The sequence below is a fragment of the Pollicipes pollicipes genome, unplaced genomic scaffold, assembly GCF_011947565.3.
Source record: "Pollicipes pollicipes isolate AB1234 unplaced genomic scaffold, Ppol_2.1 Scaffold_4740;HRSCAF=5597_pilon_pilon_pilon, whole genome shotgun sequence".
NCBI lineage: Eukaryota > Metazoa > Arthropoda > Thecostraca > Pollicipedomorpha > Pollicipedidae > Pollicipes > Pollicipes pollicipes.
Window position 1 is genome coordinate 19,151,970 of NW_023596545.1, and position 24,604 is coordinate 19,176,573.

A 24,604-nucleotide genomic window follows, 5' to 3' on the forward strand; every position below is an offset into this window, starting at 1 on the left:
TGTCATTTACTTGAGCGCGGAAGCAATTTTATTTACATTCGGACAGGCGCGAAGTTACCTGCTTTTGAGCTTTAATGCAACTGTGGGCGTTGAGTGGATCCAACCAGATTACAGCCGTAATGTGCTGCCAATGATTCGGAAAATTTATTCTGCTTGAATGCGTGATGAATCTGGTGATTCACAGAGAGCCACAGCCGGGATTATCTAGAAGGAAGAGGGAGCGGAGCTCAGTGAGAAGGAATAACACTGATTGGCTACTTTTTGTCAGCAGTCATCTGTAGCAAAACGGTTAGGCAAATACGAGCTCGGAAAGGCATGCCCCCGCCCGTTCTAAGGGTGCGCCTATGATTTCACGATAATGTGTGTTTTCGTTTTCATCAAGATATCTGCAGATCTATAAAGAAGTCGTTGCTAGTTAAGAAGTGAACATTTTCCTCTGTCATTTCGTGTACTTTTCACAATATATTCGTAGACATATTCCTCGCTACTGATGAGATCGCCTTCCACGCATTCACCTGACCTGTAGCTTTTGCATCCCCCCCGTTGACGCCGCCTCCCCTCGCTGAGTGACGTGGGTTGTCGCCCTCCCCCCCCCCCCGCCGCGGTCAAGGTCGTCCAAGGCCATTGCTGAAGAGCATCGGTCGCCGCTGGCGCTGTTGTGGCGTGCGGCCGCGCCGGCTGGACGGCAGGGGTCGATACACCGGGCGCGAGCTCTTGAGTATCGAACCGCGAGAAGGCCAAACAAGTGCGCCCGTCCACAAGTGCTGCGGCCGGCCGCGAGCCCCGGCGCAGGGAGAGACATCCGTCGCTGGCGGGGCATCCGCGGCAGCCAAGGCGGAGACATGCCGGCTTGATAGCTTGGAGAAGCCGGTTTGATCCGAGATTCCCGTCGATTAATTGTTTTCCGCAGGCTTCCATTTCTTTCCACGAGTGGTACGATCATATGTGGTTTGCACAGGGACTGGTCGAGCACACTCAGTTGATTGAAAAAGCTTTGCAGATGAACTTGTTTGGAAAGGGGCTTAACAATGCCAATGCCTGCAGTTCACCATCCACCGATTATGAACTAAAGGACAAGCCTAACGTCATGATCTTCTTCCACACCCGATCGATTCTCACGAGGCTTGCTGCGCCATCCGGTTCTCCCAAATCTCCCTGCAGTGTTCTCACCCCTACCTAGGTCCAGATCTGCTGTGGAGACCCCGATCAGACCTAGGGCGTATTGGCTGGGCACCAATAATGCTCTAGTCCACGGGAAGACATCTGGAATCTTTGCCGGACGTGTTGCCGGCCGACACATCCAACGGCGTTCCGCGTGTCAGCCGAGACCTCGCAACCGATCCAGCCGGGACCCCGCAACTGAGCCAGCCGGGACTCCCCAACCGAGCCAGTGTGGAACCCGCCACCGGAGCCAGTGTGGAGCCCACCGCCGAAGCCAGCGTGGAGCCCGCCGCCGGAGCCACTGTGGAGCCCGCCGCAGGAGCCAGTGTGGAGCCTGCCACCGGAGCCACTGTGGAGCCCGCCACCGGAGCCAGTGTGGAGCCCGCCGCCGGATCCACTGTGGAGCCCGCCGCAGGAGCCAGTGTGGAGCCTGCCACCGGAGCCACTGTGGAGCCCGCCACCGGAGCCAGTGTGGAGCATGCCACCGGAGCCCACCGCCGGAGCCACTGTGGAGCCCGCCACCGGAGCCAGTGTGGAGTCTGCCACCGGAGCAAGTGTGGAGTCCGCCGCCGGAGCCACTGTGGAGCCCACCGCCGGAGCCAGTGTGGAGCCCGCCGCAGGAGCCAGTGTGGAGTCTGCCACCGGAGCCACTGTGGAGCCCACCGCCGGAGCCACTGTGGAGCCCGCCACCGGAGCCACTGTGGAGCCCACCGCCGGAGCCACTGTGGAGCCCGCCACCGGAGCCAGTGTGGAGCCTGCCATCGGAGCCACTGTGGAGCCCACCGCCGGAGCCACTGTGGAGCCCGCCGTCGGAGCCAGTGTGGGGCCTGCCACCGGAGCCACTGTGGAGCCCACCGCCGGAGCCACTGTGGAGCCCGCCGCCGGAGCCAGTGTGGAGCCTGCCACCGGAGCCAGTGTGGAGCCCGCCACTGGTGCCACTGTGGGACCCGCCACTGGAGCCGGTCGGGCCGTCCGGTGCCGTCTGTCGCTCGCCCCAGGGTCCGCCACTCTCTCGCGCCCGCGTTGCCCGTCTGCCGCCGGTTACGACGTGATCGCATGTGGGCAGCAGCGATTAGAGCGGCGCCGGCGGAGCGGAGGTGGCGTGATGTGGCCTCGGGTCGCCCGCCAGCTGACCCGGCCGGAAGTGGTGCCTTCCGGCGGCCGGCGGCCCGGACACCCTGCCGGGTGTGATCTTCTGTTAGTTCTGACTGCACAGCTGCAGCCTGCGGGCTGAGTACCTGGGGATGGTGGCCGGTCTTCAGCTCCGCCTCTGAGCGTGCATAAAGTTTTGTGGAGTACTGAGGTACTGAAGTGCTGCTGGCACGATGCTGGTATCGTGCCATGTAAAGCTATGATGTAAAGCATCGAGCCAATCTGTGAAGCTGGAAGGGCTGTAGCAGGGGGATTACACGGGGACTACGTGGGGACTACACTGATCATGTTGGGATCTAAAGGGAAAGTTCAAGTGTGCTTCTCGATGTGGAGCACTCAAAGCATATAAAATGGTATTTATTACGCAGTTGGTTGAGATATCAACTGTCTGATCGATCAGATGCAAAGAGCTTGGCCACCTAACTGACTAATAGATCAATCTGATCGATTCGAGAAGAGCTGAGTGAACCAGAAGATCGCATTGCCATAAAAGATGCCAACCGTTGTGCGCGCTACGAGAATGAGCCCTGAAAAATCTCTAGACCTCCTAAATATTATGATGTAACAGCTAGTAACAATCGCTAAAGCTCCTAAGCCAGTACTTGAAGTAGAGATGTTACTCGGACACATATCGATTCCTTCAAAGCTTTATATGATGCCGATATCTGTTAACACATTCTTTGCCATGAAAATGAAATGGCTTGGCCAGGACGTACTAAAAATGTTAACGAAATACGTGCCGTGAGATCACGCACTTATGCTTTATTATGAAACTCAAATATATTCAACAGTACTGGGCACTGGCTATGAGCATCGAACGTCAGCTGCGTGATAATGATGTAAGAATTGGCGGTAAGGTGATCTGATGTGGTACGTAACACCCTTTATCAGCACAGATGTCTCCCTGGCATCTGTACTAATGTCTCCCAGAGGAGGGAACCACGCGTTCATGCTCCCACACAATTGGCATGGATCGATAAGCAAGTGAGGTGGGATTTACTTCTGCGACTGGAGTTTCCGGTATGCAGCAACCGTAGGGCCGGGAGTGTTTTTGCCGCCTAGGAAAAACGCTGACCGTAAGGGCGTTTACTGGTTTTTGCCCGTATCGTGCAGCCCCAGAGTGGCAAGGCACTCGGGCGGCAGGCACGCACCAGGAATAGCGTGGAACAGGTTTTTGCGCGGCGTTCGCAATAAATACGACTAGGTGATTTGTATATTGTGAGGTTAGTAAGTTGTCACAGGGAGTTGATGGCTAAGTGTCTCCTCGTTTCCGAAAAAAAGATTCGTCCAAGATCAGTTGCATTAATGCATCTATTCATAGGATAATTAAAATAATCGCAGGTGCTAGCGCCATCCACCCGAATACCCCACTCATGCCAAGTGTACATATTTTTCTCGGCATCACCCTCCAAAGCTAATAAAGTGAAATGAAAATGCCACATATTCTATTCGTTCACCGAGTAATGCCCATATAACATGAGCTGCGACGGTACTTTGGGTGTCGTAATTTCGTCAAGACTCACCTCGACTGTATTTTTCAGGGTGTCCTTCGGAAGCAGTAAGGGCTCCATGGTGGAGACGCTGATATACGACTACGAGCCAGTGCACACTCTGCGGGAGGAGGAACCGTTCCACTGGCCAGCCCGCCGGCCCGGCTCGCGTCACTCCTGCACCTTCACCACTTCCACGCCCGTCTCCACCCTGAAGCGGTGAGCAACATATCCCAGCTACTGCTCTCACGCGGTAAGCAGCGAATCCAAGCCTTCGCCTTTATACGGTGAGAAAGGTATCCCAACCTCCACTCTTACACGGTGGGCGGAGGCCTCAATCTGTACCCTGACGCGGTGAGCGGAGACCCCAGCCTCCACCTCAGCACGGTGAGTGGGGATACCGATCTCCGCCCTTACACGGTGAGCGGAGACCCCAATCTCCGCCTTGACAGGGTGAGGGGAGACCCCAATCTCCGCCTTGACACGGTGAGCCAAGACCCCAATCTCCGCCTTGACACGGTGAGCGGAGACCCCAATCTCCACCTTGACACGGTGAGCCGAGACCCAATATCCGCCTTGACGCGGTGAGCCGAGACCCAATCTCCGCCTTGACACGGTGAGCGGAGACCCCGATCTCCGCCTTGACACGGTGAGCCGAGACCCAATCTCCGCCTTGACGCGGTGAGCCGAGACCCAATCTCCGCCTTGACACGGTGAGCCGAGACCCCAATCTCCGCCTTGACACGGTGAGCCGAGACCCAATCTCCGCCCTGACACGGTGGGCGGAGACCCTAATCTCTGCCCTGACACGGTGAGCCGAGACCCTAATCTCCGCCCTGACATGGTGAGCCGAGACTCCAATCTCCGCACTGTCACGGTGAGCGGAGACCCCAATCTCCGCCTTGACACGGTGAGCCGAGGCCCAATCTCCGCCTTGACGCGGTGAGCGGAGACCCCAATCTCCGCCTTGACACGGTGAGCCGAGACCCAGTCTCCGCCTTGACACGATGAGCCGAGGCCCAAGCTCCGCCCTGTCACGGTGAGCGGAGACCCCAATCTCCGTCTCGGTCCGGCGAGAGTTGATGCAGCATGCGGTGCATCCAACCGCAGCCAAGCTTAAAAGCTTGTGTGTCATCACGCGGGTCTCTCTTCGTCACAACTTTCACGTGCGCTCACCAGCATCCAGCCAGCCGCCCTTCTCGGTACGGCCCGTTGAGGTTTGGATGCCGCCAACCGTGTCACATTTAGCAGCAACGATCGAACAAAACGGATTGGTCACAAAGCTTTTACCGATCCGTTGTTTGATTTCGATCTCATAATGCCGTCCATTAGGCAGACCGCTTTATGTCGCGGATGGTAATTGGAAAGCGCGTGAGGGCGGTTATGTCAGTCACCTGGTGTGTCTGATGAAACACGTTTGTTCAGCTGATGCTGAGGATATTAGCATTACAAGTTCGATCAGAGTATCTGCCCGCTTCCATCTCCATGGCAAATTCGGTTGATAGTGAGAAATTGAGCAGCTCTGGTAACATGGGTTGGAATAATTGTTCGGACTATCGCTCTAGTCTGGTGTCTTAGCACGTACGCAACGTTTTGGATATGCCCAAAGTCACTATGCCGAGTGAACGACCCTCAGCGTACCAGGAGGTGCTGGCTAAACGACGTTATAATGTTAACTACAGTTATGCTGGCGATCAGCACATTACGTACATACCAGGAGCTGGAGACCTTGCCTCTAGTATCTAGACTAGGCAGTGCCACCGACTTTCAGCCATGTACACGTGACAGCCCGGATTCTCTCTTTTCAACTGCTGCGATTGGAACTAGGGTCTTCTGACTACACGTCCAATTCTCCACTGACCGAACTAGCTGGGAAGGACACGTTTATCCTTCACGGTTGGCTCCGGTGAAGCTCAGTCCTGGCACCCTGTTGGCCGGTTAGCCCAGTAAGTTCATTTTAAGACCCTCCCCGTCACCAGGGTGACCATAACCCGACTGACCCGTGTCCCGTCGCCGACGCCGGATGTGTGACGTCGGTGGCCCGGCGCTGGACAGAAGCCCGCTGTCTGTCCGACGTCGAGCAGAGGCCCGCTGTCTCCCTGGCGTCGGACAGAGGCCCGCTGTCTGCCGCCGGCCGGTCCCGCCGGCGGCCACTGATGTTTCAGCGGCCAGTTGACTCGCCCCCCCCCCCCCCCCTCCCCCGGCATACCGGCACGGCGCCGGCCTCGGCCCGCGGGTCGCACGCATCCCTGCCGGTGACGAGACCTCGCCCGGCTTCGGCGGACACTATCCGGTGGTGGTCCGCTGGTGGTCCTCTGGTGGTCCGCTGGTGGTCTGCTGGTATTCTGCTGGTGGTCAGCTGGTGATCCGCTGGTGGTCCTCTGGTGGTCCGCTGGTGGTCCTCTGGCGGTCCGCTGGTGGTCCTCTGGTGGTCAGCTGGTGATTCTCTGTTGGTCCGCTGGTGGTCCTCTGGTGGTCCGCTGGTGGTCCTCTGGCGGTCCGCTGGTGGCCCGGTGGTGGTCCTCTGGCGGTCCGCTGGTGGTCCTCTGGCGGTCCGCTGGTGGTCTTCTGGCGGTCCTCTGGTGGTCCGCTGGTGGTCCTCTGGCGGTCCGCTGGTGGTCCTCTGGTGGTCCGCTGGTGGTCCTCTGGCGATCCGCTGGTGGCCCGGTGGTGGTCCTCTGGCGGTCCGCTGGTGGTCCTCTGGTGGTCAGCTGGTGTTTCTCTGTTGGTCCGCTGGTGGTCCTCTGGTGGTCCGCTGGTGGTCCTCTGGCGTTCCGCTGGTGGCCCGGTGGTGGTCCTCTGGCGGTCCGCTGGTGGTCTTCTGGCGGTCCTCTGGTGGTTCGCTGGTGGTCCTCTGGCGGTCCGCTGGTGGTCCTCTGGTGGTCCGCTGGTGGTCCTCTGGCGCTCCGCTGGTGGCCCGGTGGTGGTCCTCTGGCGGTCCGCTGGTGGTCCTCTGGTGGTCAGCTGGTGATTCTCTGTTGGTCCGCTGGTGGTCCTCTGGTGGTTCGCTGGTGGTCCTCTGGCGATCCGCTGGTGGCCCGGTGGTGGTCCTCTGGCGGTCCGCTGGTGGTCTTCTGGCGGTCCTCTGGTGGTTCGCTGGTGGTCCTCTGGCGGTCCGCTGGTGGCCCGGTGGTGGTCAAGCGGCCCAGGCACGCTGCAGGCCTTGCAGCACACTGCGGCTGCGGCGGTCCGTCGCATCGTTGTGGGCGTTAGCGAGTGGATATGGACAAGAAAACCCCTAAAGTGTGCGATGGCCTGACATTTAATTATCGGCATCGCTATCATTGCTGTTGTGGTCTCACATGGTCTAGACCAACTTGATAGTTCACACCCTGACGTTGCAATTTTATTGTCCTCTGTTCTCTTCCCGAAATAATGACCTCCAACGTCATGGAAAAGCCAAGACACTTGCCGGCCAATAAGGAGTCAGTCAGACAGAAAACACTCACCAAAACGCCACCAGATTACCATAACGGCACGGTGACCCGGCGACCGGGCCGGCTGGCTCGGTAATCGGATGGACTGATGGGACTAGTCGGCTGCAGCACCCGGACCCGCCGCGCCGGCGCGGGCGGCGCTGGGGTCAGCTGCAGGCCCGACCCCGCCAGAGGTTACCGGGCAGCCGGAAACGGGCTGGCGGGCGGCGGTGGCCGATCTGACAGGCGGCGTCAGCTGGTACGGCGATCGACCGGGGCTGGGGATCGCAGAAGGCCCAGTGGGGGACCTGCGGCTACCGTGTGATCTCCGCCTGCCTCGCCCATCGAGTTTCGTCACCCGCGTCACAAGATATCTACGCAGCAAGGATAGACAGGGTTGAGGGGAGGCACCTTGATGTCTCAGCTGGTTGATCTGTCAAAAGCCTGCGAGCCCCCTCTCAACAGCCCTCTCAGACTCAGAGGGGCCCCTCAAGTCATTCGGAACCTACGATTTAAGGCCCGACTTAAGCATCCGCAAGGCTCGAAAGGCCAACCGGAGGTCGCATTTATGCGCCCTGGCCCACAGGGCCGGCATTCCAATGTCATTCATATGGCCCTGCGCGCTGGTCAGGGTCCCCTGAGTCACTAACGACCTATAGATCTGTCAGCCGTTACTAGCACCGCACAGTTGGTCTGATGTCAGCATGGGCCTGAGGACCGACTTCCCGTGCAGCTACAAAACCGGAGCCAGTGATTTACACTCATCGGGGCCCCTGTATCTGTCAAGGGCCCACAGTGCATACTAGGGGATTCTGTGTTAGCAAGGGAGCCCCACGTCGACCATGCTCGTAGACCCAAAGAGGGGCCCGGGCGGCCCACCGGAACCGACGACCAATGGGCCGGTTGGAGGGCATGAAGGTCCGAAGGGCTGGCTGTAGGCCACATAAAGAATCGCGAGGTCGTGACCGGAAACATCAGTCATGAGGTTCTTTTTTACCGCTGGAGGAACCCTGAGATATTGCGGGTGTCTAAGCCGACCGGAGACAACCAACACCGAACAGTTGGCTTTCTGTCAATCCGAACCCTCGGAGCAATCTGTCAGCCATTTCCCAAGCAGGAGCAAGACCAGGGCCCGTGATTTGCAATGTTCGGGGTTCCTGACACAATGAGGGGCACCTGTGCCGGTCAGGGGCCCCAGTGCCTAACAGGGGTCCTTTGGCGGCAAGGGGCCACGAGTCGGCTGGGAACCGTGTTTGAAAGGGGTCGAAGAGGGGCCCAGGGGTCTCTAATGTCAGTTAGAGAACCTCTTGGACCGATTGAGCACTCTTGAGACAATGCGTTCCTCTATTTAGGTCAAAGATAACCCACACCGAACAGTCGGCTCCGTATCGGTCTGAGCTCTGGGGGCTTATTTTCCAAGAAGAGACAAGACGGGACCCGCGATTTACACTGATCGGGGCCCCGCAATAATGCAGGGCTCCTGTATCGGTCAGGGACCCGCAGTGCATAACAGGGTGTCTGGTGCCAACGAGGGCCCTTGGGTCGGTCAGAGGAACACTTGCCCAATAGGGACGAGGAAGGGAGCCCGGATGATAGATAATCTCTTGGGTTGGTCGTCGCCCTCTTACGATGAAAGGAAACCTGAGAACCTATGATGGTTGTCATATTGAGACGATGGAAGGTTCCTGTGCCCGTCAAGGCCGCCACAAACGAACGGTGAGCACTCCAACCCAGTTCCAGCTTTGGAGCTTATGTGACAATTATTGAACCACCGACGGCGATCAGGCATGCTGCGTCAATGAGGGCTGCGTCCCTTCTTGTTCTACCTGTTCTGCCAGTTTGCTCTGCTCTGCCCACTGCCGCTGCTCCGACCTGCCTCTGAAGACGCCCTGTTCTGCCCCGCCCGTTGCCGTTGCCCTGCGGCCGCTCGCTACCGCTGGCCGGCGCAGCTGTGCCCCGGCTCGGCCCATGGCCGAGCAGCTGGGCGAATATAGTCAGCTATCGCGGCGGGCGGCGCCGCCCACCGCCGCACAAGATCAATACGCACATGCGGAGCTTAGCGCTGGCACGCCCGCGGGCCGGCCCGATGCCCGACCGGGCAGGGGTCACGCCGCGACCAAGGGGGAGGGCAGGGACAGGGGCAGGAGCAGGGCTCTCCAGGCAGCTGCAGGAAACGGATCCACCGGAGGGCTCCGCGAAAAGCGTTGCAGTGCAGCCGCCCGAGGCGACACTTCGGACAGCCCCCAGGGGCGGCGGCACTGCAGAACTGCCCGGAGCAGCTGCCCGGGGCAGCTCCCATGGACGGCGGCACCGCAGAACTGCCCGGACAGCTCTCATGGACGGCGGCACCTCAGAACTGCCCGGAACAGCTGCCCGGGACAGCTCCCATGGACGGCGGCACTGCAGAACTGCCCGGAGCAGCTGCCCGGGGCAGCTCCCATGGACGGCGGCACTGCAGAACTGCCCGGGACAGCTGCCCGGGACAGCCCCCAGGGGCGGCGGCACCGCAGAACTGCCCGGACAGCTCTCATGGACGGCGGCACCGCAGAACTGCCCGGAACAGCTGCCCGGGACAGCTCCCATGGACGGCGGCACTGCAGAACTGCCCGGACAGCTCTCATGGACGGCGGCACCGCAGAACTGCCCGGAACAGCTGCCCGGGACAGCTCCCATGGACGGCGGCACTGCAGAACTGCCCGGACAGCTCCCATGGACGGTGGCACCGCAGAACTGGCGAGGACAGCTGCCCGGGACAGCTCCCATGGACGGCGGCACTGCAGAGCTACCCGGGACAGCTGCCCGGGTCAGCCCTCTGGGTCAGCCGCCGGGGTTGTAGTGAGGTTGGTGTGACGGAGAGGTCAGGCGATCACACTGATTGGGAGCGCGACGCAGTGCGGGACAGCTGCTCGGCTTCCCACGCGCGGCGACGATCAAGTCGCACAATTGCCCGACCTGGAGCCGAGGATGGCAAGAGTCGTTCAGTCACAGGGGCGGAAGGACGCTAGGCCGATCGGAAGATATGACGTTTGGGCGCAGTTTGACCGCTGCACATGTGGCTGCTTCTGCCATAGATGTAGTAATGTAGTCCTGTCTGTCACCTTCTGGCCTTGGGTCATGCCCTTATGAATGCAGAAACCTTTGTCGACATATGTGGATTACCTTGCCTCAAACGTCGCACAGCTACATAGCTGGTGGCCCGTGGTGGGTCGTTCCCAGATAATTATTCATCGTTTGACTGTCGCTGGTGACGTTTGGATAAATATGGCCTGATCAATCACTGAGATCGACCATCTGTATCGCACCAGTCGGTGGTTTTAACGCCACCAACCGACACATAAGGCCGCTGTCTCCTCCCAGCAGATCTGCATGACACTAATACCTTCTCCCCGTCAGTGAGCGATTCCAGTCGCATCTATCTCCCTCCTGCGCCCAATGGTGGCCGAACCGGCCGGATCACCCGGTCGATCCGGCAGAGCGTCATGCCCCGAGCCGAGGCACAGCCGCAGCCGTTCGCGCACTAGTCATTAGTCGACACCGACGCGGCGCGGCCGGACAGCGTCGGAGCCGATGTCACGCGGTGGAGCATGGCTCCAGATGGAACCCGATCAGCTGGGACTGTGTCCAACTGAGGGCGAACCAGCCGAGGTCGGTGTTGTAAGGGGGAGCGAGAGGCGAATGCAGTGCTGCGTAACGGGCTCAGGTGTTTCACATTGGTTCACGGGACGGCCCCAGGTCTCTCTGTTGCAGAGGCTCTTGCAAGATAACCGGATACTCGTGCGGTTTTGTCGGCTGTAAACCTGCAAATTAATCTCGCTGCATATTGTGTAGCGGCATATTTAGTTTCGTCTCTCTCTCTCTCTCTCTCTCTCTCTCTCTCTCTCTCTCTCTCTCCCTCTCCTCTCTCTCTCTCTCTCCTCTCCTCTCTCTCTCGTCTCTCTCTCATCTCTCTCTCTCTCCTCTCTCCTCCCTTCTTCTCTCTCTCTCTCTCTTCTCTCTCTCTCTCTCTCTCTCTCTCTCTTCTCTCCTCTCTCCTCTCTCTCTCCTCTCTCTCTTCTCTCTTCTCTCTCCTCTTCTCTCTCTCTCTCATCTCTCTCTCTCTCTCTCTCTCTCTCTTCTTCTCCTCTCTCTCTCTCTCTCTCTCTCTCTCTCTCTCTCTCTCCTCTCTCTCTCTCTCTCCTCTCTCTCCTCTCTCTCTCCTCTATCTCTCTCTCTCCTCTCTCTCCTTGCTGCTCTCTCTCTCTCTCTCTCTCTCTCTCTCTTCTCTCCTCTCTCTCTCTCTCTCTCTCTCGCTGTTTCTCTCGCATCCCTACCGTTCCGCCCTCCCTGCCGCAAATATATGTGGCTGTCTCTCATATTTGCCGCTAATTAGAGATGAAATGTGATGTGGATGTGCCACCTGCTTTTTCGCCGCTTTTATTGCCCGTTTGAGAACACAAAAACAGCAACCTGAATTGGTACACGCTACTGGTCCCGGCGTGCTGTGCAATGCAGTTACCAATGTATCTCCTGTTGGTTTCAGTTGCGTTTTTTTAGTCCTATTGCCGCCCGTTTGCGGGACTGCACGAGCATGGGCGTGCAAAATGTCGCTCAGAATGGAGAGATAATTCATATTCCTGGCACGTATGTGTTTGTTTTAGATTACATCAGGCAGAGACTGGATCACTAACTTTGTTTTTACTGGTTCAGTACGGCACCTGTGTGCTTAGTTGACATGTTTCTCGTCATACCGCATATGACACAGCATTACGAGCCACTAGCGGCCAGACCGACCTTTCCAGCAGCACCCCAGGCTGCCAATCAATCGTACTACAAGACGACACGACAGATAACACACTGACCGAGTGGGACAGTGACGCCGTCTCGGTGCACCTGGCGCCCCGCACACCGCCTGTCCGGTGATCGACCAAATACAACAGCTCTCCCGGGCGCGGTACAAATACAACAGCTCTCCCGGGCGCGGTACAAAGCGGTCGGCGCCGGCGCCTGGCCTCGTCTGCGGCGCGCCGCGTCCCGTCGCCCGGTCCCCTGCTCCACGTCACACCCAACTGGCCGCCCCCACTGGAGCCGTAAGACGCTACCTGCCTTCGCCGGCCACCGGCCGGATGGCATCAGGCACTGCAGCCGCCGGCCGGGACGCATGGCATGGTGCTCCTCCTCGTCCCTCCACCGCAGACACACCGCGGCGGAACGCTGGAACGCGATCCACCGCGCGATCCTCGGTCGTCCGTGCTCATGTTCCGTCCCAGTGCACGGGAAGTGACAGGGCGCCGCAGTGAGCGCGCCAAATAGGAGTCGTTTGGTTTGTTGGGCTTTAGGTTTGGCTTTGAGTTTGGGTTTGGGTTTGGGGCAGGGTACGCCGAAGTCGTTTGGGACCCGCGGAGGCTTGTGCATAATGTGATGACACAGCCGCCTGACAGTTATCTCTCAAGCTTTGTGCCAACCGCCCCGGGTCTCGAGATAAAGACAAACCCTCCACCGTAACGATGGGTGCTTGACCAGTGTCTATGGATAATTTTTGCTTGATCTGCTTGGGAAATGAGGCTTACGGATAAAGTATATATGAGGGATCGCACAACTGCATAAACCATTGAACTCCAACGATCTGTGGAGCTGGGTCTCTGCCGCGTGTTGACCTCCGGGACGCCAGTCAAGCCTCTGCGCGGTCAGTAAGCCGTTCGGGCACCGCCACGGTATGAAGTCCCGTTGCCCGCCTGCTGACACGACACCTACACCAACTCGGAGGATCGATTTGATACACTGGCTTATACAGACCATTCCAGAGATTGAGGTACAACGCACCAGATACTCTTTGGTAGTCAGCGTAGCCGGGTTTGGTTTGGCGAAGGTGTCCGCTTTATACGGAAGTAAAACAACAGTTTGCCCCACACCGCACATAAAATCCAAGAGTTTGGACGATTTGCAAAGACCGTAGTCAAAGCAGAATTGATAATTCAGTCTGACAGAACAATGCTGCGTCGCGCAAACCAGAGCGTTATTTTCCTGAGCAGGAGCAGCCTCCTGACAGCCAGAGGCCAGGTAACCATGTAAATACCTCAGCATTATCACAACTATTCCACGTGATACCATCATGTGGCCGTCACGTCAAACAAAAATGACGTAAAACTAGTACGCTTACATTGCGAGGAAGCTGGCTGGGTGACACCCGGAAGACAAGTGGTCTTGAAATATTGCATGACCAGTGCCATTCCCCTGAAGATGGAAGCACGACTGTCGCGACACGCCTGCCACGACACTTCACGGTAGTGCGGCCCAGACGCCAAGTCGCGGTCATGAAAATATCCGCCGAAGATATGGACGCTCTCCTAAATTACTATTAACTACTTCCACTGCAAAATCAAGCGTAAAAAGAGACCAGTGATTTCTTCGCGGTAGAGACGGGTCGTGGCTCCGTTGGTCCAAGCTAGAGCCACCAGCTGCTGCAGTTACACGCGCGTTGCACAACGTACGTGCACGTGGGCACGGAGAAAGATCGCGCAGTTTTCGTCGGCGGCTTCGCGACTCCGGTCTGCAGAGAGAAACCACGGTATGACTGGTGAAAGTGTTAGCACGGCGTGTCGTGCGGAAGAGATCGCAAGTCAGGTGAGATTGCGATGTTGCCGATGTCAAAGAAAGCGTGCGGCATGATCTCAATAGGTCACGATCGGTTAACTTGTACGTTATGGCTTCACCGGCGGCTTCAGAGCTTGTAGACTGGTGCCAAAAGTGCGGCTGACGCTCCGACTTCTGTGTCTCCTGGAGGAGCCAAATAACGTGGCTGATAAATAATCCAGCTAAGAGGGAAAATGTTTTCAGTTCTGTAATGCATCATCTCAAACGCAAGATGAAGCCGTAAGACCAGAATGGGAAGAAATCTCTAACATGTCTCATTTGGGACTGGCCTCAAAGACGAGCTCTCTTACAAGTCAGATGCAGCTCGTGACTGTTGGAAACTTCTCAGAATCCTAAGAGCGCCATTCAACGCTCAGTGAAACGCTCTTTCACTGACCCTGGACGTCCCATGGACTCTGCCGCAAAACCTTTTTACCGAAACATCAATAAACTGTACTATGATAAGCTTTTGCTGACTGTGATTTTCATAACGTTGCTTTGGGGTACGTAGAACAGCCCTTTTTATAGTTTGTGATATAACATTTTGTTGACTTTCCAATTTTTAGCGGGGCGTAGGTTAAAAAGCTGGAGATGACACCAAAAACACATTGCTGTGGGCTATCTATTCGTTGTTTTCTTTTGGCACAACATGGATGAGATAAGCTATGGTCATCTGTGGGGTTTTCACTACGCGATACACGTGACTATACCTGGGCACTTAACGTGGGCCACAAAGTTTGTAGCACTTTGCCGGCACAGCGGCGAAACGTGCGAAGCAATCAGTAAAATCCGTTCTGAGAAACGGTGTGCAGAATCTCGGCAACAGGTAGGATTTCCTCGTAAAACGTCGACGTCGATTTTCTCTATGTATGCCTTATTTGCTAACTAATCTGCGAACTACACAATTGAGGTAGGTAATGCGGCTGCTACGGTACACAACTAGCCCACGCGCTGTGCGCTACCGCAGCGCAGTTGGTGGCGCATGCTTGCACCACCAGACAGGAGCCGTCTGCGCAGGATCGATGATCTTCGCCAGTCGCTGTGATTGGGACTTTACGATGCACTGAGCTGTTGAAGCTATAAAGCGTAGCCTGCCTCTCACCCTGGCAGAAAGGCAGACACTGCGGGGAATCGGGCCGCATGCCTCTGCTTTCTCAGTAGCACAGGTTAGGCACTTCACCACCAACACCCGACCTTTGTTAGTTTGCGAGTCAGTCCCTGTTATGCCACCCCTACGTTGTAGTTGTGGTGGCGCGTTGTTACGATTGTGCGGTGTGCGAGGTTTTCTGCGCCCCCTCCCCCTGTTTCCGACCGTCCCTCTACAGCTTACTACGCAAAACCTGCGGGAGGTTGTTACTGCGGGTTCTCGGATGCTCTAGTTGTTTGTTTGCAATTTTGCTGATGACGAAGTTTTCTGAGAACGTTCCCAAATCCTTTAAGTTGTTTAACCACTTAAAGTTCGTTGCAGCTTGATGAGCTTGCGACTGGAAGTTTAAAACTGTGACTCTCGCTGCAGCGGGACATTTGGCCACCTTTCAGCCCGGACACTTCACACACACATTCTTTAATCCCCCCTCCCCGCTCCCCGTCGGGTGTTGTCCGTATTTCCGGCCATTTGTTTCTTGACCTCTACTTGCAGCTGCCGCGCACAATGCATAGCTGAACGGACGGACGGCCCCACCTTCAGCGATGTGGCCAGGGAAGAGGGGGGGGGGGGGGGGGTAGCCGTTACCTGGGCGGCACTGCCGCACCATTCTGGGGAGGATAGCGGGTCATTAACCCATGGGGGGGGGGAAGTTAGCCGTTACCTGGGCGGCACTGCCGCACCACTCTGGGGAGGATGGGGCTCATTAATCCATCCAGTGTGGAATCCAGGAGATGCATTTTAAACGGAATAGGCCTGCCAAAATGTTTCGTTGGTGTATTTCAGCTACGACGAGCAGAAAAGCGTGCAGACGTTGTCTTCCATTGACTCGTTTTAGAACAAAATGCTGCCTTCAATAGTGCCGTTATCGCATCGTCGCCTTCCATACGATCCATATTTAACACGCGCCCGGGGTGGCTGTTTGGATACCGTTCGCTCGGGTGGGGGGGTCAACTTGACCACTCGAGACCCTAGGAACTAAGCGGGCTGGACACCAAATTCACAGGGTGTATTCGTCTGTACGTGAACTCACTTAGGTCAAGGTTTGAGATTTCTATGACGTAACCCTGGGGTCAAATGAGGTCGAACAAGGTCAAACACCAGGATGGTCTTCAAAGTACCTCAAGAACCTGGGTACCTGTTCTGAGCAAAATGTCAGATGTTCCTTTAAGGTCAGCGATCTTGCTTGACATTTAGAAGGTCATAACAGCCCAAATCAAACAGGGCTGTTTTTGTTTTGCATTGGAATAAGCGACAAAGATTATGCTGGACATTATGTTCCTAAAACACAGTGTCGACCTGGGTCACCTTAGGTTAGTGGCCTACCTGACCTTTAAGAAGTCCATCGAGGGTTATAATACGGTTGCTGTGATCAATGAATTTGAAACGAGCACTAGAAGCTACCCATTACGGCAATCCCTAGAGTGATAAAACAGGTTGGTTTTGACCTTAGTCTGCTCTTCATGCCTGACCATAAGTCAGCGGAATTAGTTCATTTAATTGCTGTGTTGCCTAAGAAAGTATCTCAGAGATGTGTAGCATCGCCTTACGCTCCGTTTTTGCATCAGATTTAAAGATTCCCTGGAAACTGACTTCGCTGAATCCATGACCTGATTTCAACCTGCACTAGGTTGACGACCTCATGACCTGATTTCAACCTGCACTAGGTTGACGACCTTACATGGTGCATCTGAATATTTGATATGCTGGGACATGCTGGAATATGCTGGAACTCTCTCGGCATTCAACTAGAAAACGCCCTTCAGTTGTTCCCTTTAATCTCTTTACAGGGGGTCGCAAGCTGCACGTGAAGGGGAGCAACATACCTTCTGGCATCACTGCCCGAGCTGCAAAAATCTGGCATCGATTCATTAAGCGTCCGGTTGCTTTTACAATGCATTGAATGCAATTCGTCTCAATGCCAACGACTGGTACATTAATTCATTCATTCAACGTTGCTGATTGTGTGTCACCACTGCGTCAAATGCCAATAGAATGTAAATGCAGGTTAATTCCTAGAAATAAAAAGCACTACACTTATAAAAATACCCCAGCATCCACCCGTCATTTGCGTACACATTCATCACAATCCAATTCCTCGTGTAGGACGTTATCTACGCAGCATTCAGCTGCAAAAAAAAAATCACCAGCAATGCATTCGTGCAGCACTCCAGCGTGACAAACGTCGCCTGCGTGCCACAGCGGTGGGACTCTGATGAACGGCGCCGCAGAGATAAAGAGTCACAGATGGAGCGAGGCCGTGGTGACGGCCGGCACCGCCACACAGCTGCTGATGCGCGTCAGCACGCTGGCACGCACGGCCGCCAGTCAGCTGGACCGGGGATCAACGACGAGCGGCGCGTGCAGCACGCGCTCTCAGAAGCAGACTGGGAGCTTGACTGCTCGCCGGTCCGGTATGCGGTTTAGCCCGGTTGGACCGGGACACCGCGGTCCGCCTGTCGCCGTCTGACAGCTGACAGCGCCATGACATGGCACCCCAGCTGGGCGGCCACCGGCCATATCACCTCGGAAGTAATGCCGTTTCATAAAACAAAATAACTAATAAGAAGATATGACCGCATCCATTACCCCGATACGAAGTCCGCATTGCGCTTTATGGGCGGAATGAATGTAGGTTTTATCTCGATGGCCGGGAGGGTGGTATTGTCTCGAGCTTACTCAGGCCACTGCACGCTCTAGCGCTCTAAAATTGCCAGGTATACTCTGATTTATCCTAATCGAGATCATGCGGTGCTTTACGTCACATAGTAATTCACGTCCAAATCACACACAAAAAACACGTCGTACTCGACCAACAGACGTGTAACTACTATCACAATGTCGGTTCCCGTGATCTGCAATTTGCAAACAGTCGTTCCCGCCTTCGACACGAGTAAGCCATCGGTCCGGACGGCGTTTTACATGTCATTGGTGCGGCTTTCCAAACAGCACGTGCGCGGGCGAGCGCGCCGCGTGTGCTGTGGCAAAGCGGAGTTTGTGGCTGCCAAAAGTGCCGCGGTCGGCCCTGTTGAGGCAGACCACGCCGCCGCGTTAACAGTCGGTGAATTTCGGCGTCGGGTGACAGCGCGCGTGCTCCTTCAGACCGGCATCAGTTGACTTGTTTACGGTGGCGAAACTGTTTTTCCGCGCGACCTCTGCGATGACCGGACTATTTTGGACACGAGCGGGCGCAGCGGCGACACCAGCTGACGGACCATGTCGCGGAGTGGGAGCTAGCGTCCAACAGATATACCTGTGGAAGTGCGCGAAGGGCGGTCTGAAATCACCACTGCTCCCGGCGTACCTCATCGTGGGCTTCCGATTTTGTTTTAAAAATGGCGTGGTCGTGCCGCGAAACAAAAACATCACGGCGGTGTCCCAATGACGAACAAGCGATAGCCAAGCATGAAAGGCGGCAACTAGAGGCGCAACACGCAACACGCATGTTCGGCCCGAAATTCAGGGAAGAATTTGACACTCTGAGTCCTGTCCACGCGTTCTATCGTTACGCGTCGCCAAGAAAAAAACTCACGCTTCTGGGAAGCAAGCGGTACGATGGAAATCCAGTGCTGGTGCAGCGTCTTGGCAGAAAGCACCGCGCGTCCTTTTATACATATTGCCAAATATACACACGCCTACCACGTGTGCGGTTGAGCCTTCCAACAACAAATGTCATGTGTTGTACATTTAGACATAAACCTAGATGGCAGAGCTTGGCTTTTTTGGAGAGATTTTATCTGCCCTCCAATGTTTGCCTACGTCCGCTCTTTATTGCTTAAATCACCCCCAGTTTGTCAACTCACAAATGCTTACTTGGGTGAGACTGAAATCAGATCGTTGTATCCTTCAGTCATTTGCATAATATTACGATTTTGCAAGATGACGATATACTATAACGGCCATTGTAATAGTTAACAAATAATCGAAGACGTAGGAGACGCGAACGAAAGCAGTCGCTCCTACAAGAATAAAAACCACTTAGTACCGCACAGCAGCCGTGCGCATAATGTCCAATCTTGGGTGAAGTTCAGTCAGTTGGGTAAAAACACTTACTCTAGTCACGAGTCTATTCAAGCTAACGCGTGCAGTGTTACCAGTGGAGGCAAACCCAGTGGGGTAAAAAGAGAGCCATGAGGAGGGACAAAGCCTTCTGTTCAGTTGGGCGCCCCTTCTACAGCGTTCAGAAGAGAGTGGGACAAATCTGGGGAAAGCCCATTTAATGGGTCGTACGAGTAGGCCTACCCATTTTCTCCTGCTTATCCCTCCCTCCTGATTTTGTTTGCAAAACTACACCCCTGGTCGCAACTGTTTTGTTCTGAAGCCGTGTGAATTGAATAAATCGCGACGAAATATACTTTTTTTGGTTCCAGTGCTCAACTGCAACTTTGAATTCGTCTTTCCTTTCGTTCTGCTATTAGTTCAAAATGTCCTGTATGCTTTTTTAACACACCAGCCCTATGACATAGCAAGAGAATTACTCAAACGAATGGTAGTGCTGCTAAATAACTTCGGTGGGGACGCTCGTCAAATTGGCAGCAGTCAAATTCGTGGTCATATGGATACCCTCCTGACAGCGGACCTTTGATTGATCTGAAAATTTGGACATGAGGTATGTGACCTTCCCATCGCAGTGACAACAAAACTAAGACCGACACACAAGCTTTCACGCGTCATGCTTCCAGTACCGACTGACGGAGTAAAAGCGGGGTTGTGTGAAAAGACCCCATCCCCCCCCCCCCTCCCCACCCGGATTTTTGCAAGAACTTAAATAGAAGCAGATGTTTACCTCAGCTCGATGAGCGCTAAAGCTAAAACCGACAAAACTTGTCTGAAAAGGACCTGGCATGGTGCTCATGGCAGCTCAAGTTTACGAAGATCGATCTGAATATGAATCTAAATCAGTTGAACTCGACGAACTTGTGGTGGCGGCCGGCAGGTGCTGCCATTCACGGGGAAACACGCTTCTTGGCTGCTTCCGCCACCTAGTGTCGATATACTCTACTATAGGTTACGACCATACCGCAAGTAAAAGCATATGTTTATTTCAACTCATGTTCGCTAAGAGAGGCTTTATGGAAGCAATTCTGACATTTTATTTTTTATCACAGAATGGCGCTATTACTTTGGCATATTTTTGTTTACTTTAGCACTGTTTGTTCACAGCAAATAATAAACACAACCCGAATAAAATGGACTCGTCCCAGAGGGCGGTCCTGTCGGCGCTTGCGACGCGGCTCCGACGGTTGGTGCGCGTCTAGCGTTATTGTGTGCTGCGCTGGTCCGGCTGTAGGCTCCGTCGGATCAATTCTGCCAGTCCACGCCCATTTTTCGGTGGCCGTTGAGCGGACGTGCGGAGCTTTGATTGCTACTTGAAGGTATCGTCTTTGGGGTTGGTTTCGTTGTTCATGGTTTTCTGGAGCTGCGTGTAATGCTTTACACCCTTGTCCACAGCAATGGGTCCTGTAGTTGGGTCTTCACCATACAACTGCTTTCACGTCGATGGCCATTGAGGACGCATTTAGCCGCTGGGTGCTCAATCTTATGGATGTTTAGCCGCTGGGTGCTCAATCTTATGGATGTTTCGTGGTTGGCTGGGTGCGCAGCACCGCACTGGCCCATATACACCATTCCTCTCTTTCCATATTCCCATTAGGTGACGTCATTCCGCATTACATTAAGCGGCGTGCACACACGCTTGACAGAAGTTCCAAGTTTTCGCTCCCCGCTCACTAAATTCATGGTGTTGCTATATGCATTTGACCAAATATTGATGGTTAAAATGATCAGGAAATATGCTTAAAACCTGAGAATATGCAATGCTCTGTTCATGCTCAGGTTCATGTTCACATAATGCACAGTTCCCAAGAAATTGTGCAAGCCTGCTGTACATCAAACTGGGTTTTCAGCGAAAGTGTTTGACTTTCCACCCTCCCCACTCCTACTTTCACTGTTGACTGTCTTGTCATGACTGGGCCAAGTTGTGTCCCTAGTTGTGTATACGTAATACAGATGTTTAATTTATTGAAACTCATCTGCTGCTATCAATTATACCCAAGCATGCACATTTCAAAATGTCCATGTTTGTAAACAGGTGAACTGTCCACATTTTCAGTGCTAGGGTGATGAGAACAGAGTCTACTACCTCCCCTGTGTTTTAGGTTCCTTAAAAGTTTCCTTATTCCTCTCAGATCACTGTACAGCACAGTGGTTGCACAGCTCTTCCCTTTTACAGCCTTTGTCCTGCCAGCCTGGCTCAGGCTGAGACTCCAATGTGCTTCAACTCTTGGAGTTGCCAACTCTGTTAATTGTAGTGTAATTATCTCAAATACATCTGACATCATTGACAACAATGGCAACTGCTGTGTTTACATTGCAGCAGCTACAACTGTATTTTGAATCTCTTCATGTTGTGATCTCTTCAATCATTGATTGAACACGCTGACATCCGAGTTCGAACCAGAGGGCTTGTCTGACATGCTAATTGCGCCTGATGATATACGTGAATACTCTTTGAACACTCAACAAAAGCCAGGCCGATGGATGGCCGTGCTGTGTCCTGCTCAGACGTAACCGATGCTGCAAACTGTTAATAAAACCCCACCGGTTATGGACACCACATGGTCAATAGGCATTTTGGAAAGCTGACCCGTGGATCAACGCTTTATCGCCTCCCAGCCATTACCCCTGTGCACGTGTGATCCCATGGTCATCGCTCAGCCGTGACACGTGTGGGGGAGAGGGGGGGGGGGGGGGTGGCGTTCCATTCCCTCTTTCGTTGTCGGAGACGCGCAAACGTCATGTCCTTCCGTTTCTGTTTTCCACACAATGAGCGAGCCAGTTCGTCCGTAAGCGATTTTGACAATCACAGCGTGTTCAAACGATGCATGCAACGGCTGCTACCAAGAGAAAATGAGTGTTTGATTTTAGTACCGTATTGCTCAATGCACCTTGTACGTCATAAAAACTAAGCGTGATCTGAAATTTACGTCAAAACAGATTCGTGAGCTTCTTATACCGCCAGTTCTCATGTTTAGTGGTGTTGGCCTTTTTATCGAGCGGCTTGTTTACGTCGGGGCTGACAAGCTTCAACCGCGATCCGGCGTCACAACCAGGATTTGCTCAGGGCCTGGCGGGGGGGCTGAAACTCTGTGAGTATGTAGAGCCTAACGCGAATTTTTCATCGTGCGGGGGGCCATCTGAAAATGGTGAAAAACGGAACGAATCAAGGCTTAAGGAGGGGGGAAGGGTGAGTCACCTCCCGCCTTTTGGCTGCACCCTTGCCGCGATCGAACCAAACCAGTCAAATTTCATCACGCTGCTCCGAAAGTTTCGGAAGTATGCAAACTTAATAAGGCTCAGTGATCATTGTCCTATTTCACGTCAAAAAGCTCACTTAGAGACGCTGCTAGTTCCTCACAGACGCACTTTTTTCTTTGTGCTGCATAGGGAACGTTTTTATCCCCCCCCCCCCCTGTCTCGAAGGAAGAGAAGTCCCAACACGCAAACTTTTTGCCCAGGTAGCTAGTGTGGTAGCTGGCGACACATCTCGGGCGGCATTGGCCGCAGTTCGCACAGCTCCCTGTGGCCCCGGCACTGCGGGGCCGGATCAGAGGATCAGAGCCCAGCGGATCAGAGCCCAGCGGATCAGAACCCAGCGGATCAGAGCCCAGCGACTTGGCGTCATCCTGGAATGGAGCTCATGCCATGTTGGTCTTTTTTTCTCATGTTTTGTCATTTTACCCAGCTAGCAGTTTTATGCTCGTAGTGTTCATCGCGAAGCGCTGAATTCAGAGAAGGTATGGCATTGCAGATGTCGTGTACGTGCTGCGTTCCTACTTGTCTGTTACTTGCGTAGAATTGAAAGCTTCTGAACTCCTTTATTCGTAGCACGGTGTATATTTCGTTGATGTCTAAAATAAGACATTTTTGTAAACAGGTGTGCCACCTTGGTCGGGACCGCCCACAGCGCTCAAGAAGCGCGTCAGTCGCACGCATTTGGTCGTGTTATCGCAGGAATTGTGGTGCCATCGGTCCGCTCTTCTGATGTCCCAGGCACCACCTGAGCACTGCGTATCTCTGGCCTGGCGGCGCCGCTCGGGACCGCTGGTGACAGATGACCAGCGGCGGGAGCGGCCGCCGCCGGCTGGGTTCGGCGCCGCTCGGGAACGCTGGTGACGGGTGGCCGGCGGCGGGAGCGGCCGCCGCCGGCTGCAGTGCCGAGTGGCGCCGAGTACTTCGCTGGTCGTCAGTCGTAGCACTGGTCGTTCATCGGGTGTCTGGGCGGCGCCAGACCGCCACCCGCCTCCTCGCGCTGTGGCGGCCAGCCTTTGTCGCCGGGGGAGACGGCGTCGGCGCCGCTCAGCCGGGCGCAGCTTAGCTCAACGGCAGCGGGCCAGGGTTCAGCCCAGTTCAGCGGCCATGGTGTTTTGTGTCAACTGAGCTCAGCGGCGGCGGGTCAAGGTTCAGCCCAGTTCAGCGGCTATGGTGTTTTGTGTCAACTGAGCTCAGCGGCGGCGGGTCAGGGTTCAGCCCAGTTCAGCGGCCATGGTGTTCTGTGTCAACTGAGCTCAGCGGCAGCGGGTCAAGGTTTAGCCCAGTTCAGCGGCTGTGGTGTCCCGGGTCAACTGAGCTGCCCCGGTTTGGTCGATTGATCTTTTGTACAGCACGTCAGGATGGACACGGCGAATAGGTGCGAAGAGATGAGAAATGGCCTGTATTGTAGGAAATTATGCTAAGCCGTGTGACGGTAGGTGGAAAACATCGTTGCTGTACTAGGTATTAGTGAGACGTCGCGTACCGATGAGTCCCATTGTTGGCCATCATTATTAACAGGGAATGGTAGCCGCCGCACCTGAGCAGAGCCGTCGTGATGCCGCCCGTGAACATAATCCACTGTAGAACCGTCCGCTGCTGGGATGTGGTTCCCAGCCGGCATTGGGGACGGCCCGGATGCACGCTGGTCGGGCCGACTCCGCGCTGGTCGGGCCGACTCTGCGCTGGTCGAACCGACTCTGCGCTGGTCGAGCCGACTCCCCGCTGGTCGAGCCGACTCCGCGCTGGCTGAGCCGGCTCCGCGCTGTCAGCGGCGCCCGACAGCTAACGTCGCCAGATGATCCATGAAATGCCGTGTGTCCAGCGCGGCCGTGTCCCGCCGTCCGCAGCATCTCTGTCGGTCCAGCGTGGCCCGCTGATCTGGGGGACGTCTGAGCCTCGCGAGCACAGCGTGGCCGACTGCCGGCGTCCTAGGGCTCGGCTGGGACCACTCGGACACGCCGCTCGAGTGTGTTTAGATGCATTGACAGCTGTGTGGCTAGGCCCGGCATGGTTCTGTGCGGCCGACTGTCGTGGATCATTTATGTGCAACAGCAGACGAGCTGCTCTAATTGTATTCTTTTGCATATATTGTATTGACATATAAACAGGACTATTAAAACAAGTCAAGGAGAGAAACAACAAATTTTTATTCTTCTGATGCATTTCAACACATTTTTAAGGTTTTGAGTATCTGGTGCTGGCGTAAAATACGTGTGCACCGCTACACACTGGTCTGATCGCCATCTGTGCCAAACCAGTGCCGTTGTGTGGCGCTCCTCCCGTGTGCGGATCGCCGAGCGTGTCCGCCCCCCCCCCCC

The 24,604-nt window shown here is 55.2% G+C and overlaps 1 protein-coding gene across 1 annotated transcript in view; it reads left to right on the forward strand.

Moving 5' to 3' along the window:
* Positions 1 to 24,604, forward strand: part of LOC119098655 (uncharacterized) — a 57,068-nt gene that overhangs the window by 17,922 nt on the left and 14,542 nt on the right. Inside the window, exon 2 of the mRNA XM_037221634.1 lies at positions 3,855 to 4,022. Within this exon, the coding sequence (XP_037077529.1) occupies positions 3,855 to 4,022 (168 nt within the window). The remainder of the gene's footprint in view (positions 1 to 3,854; positions 4,023 to 24,604) is intronic.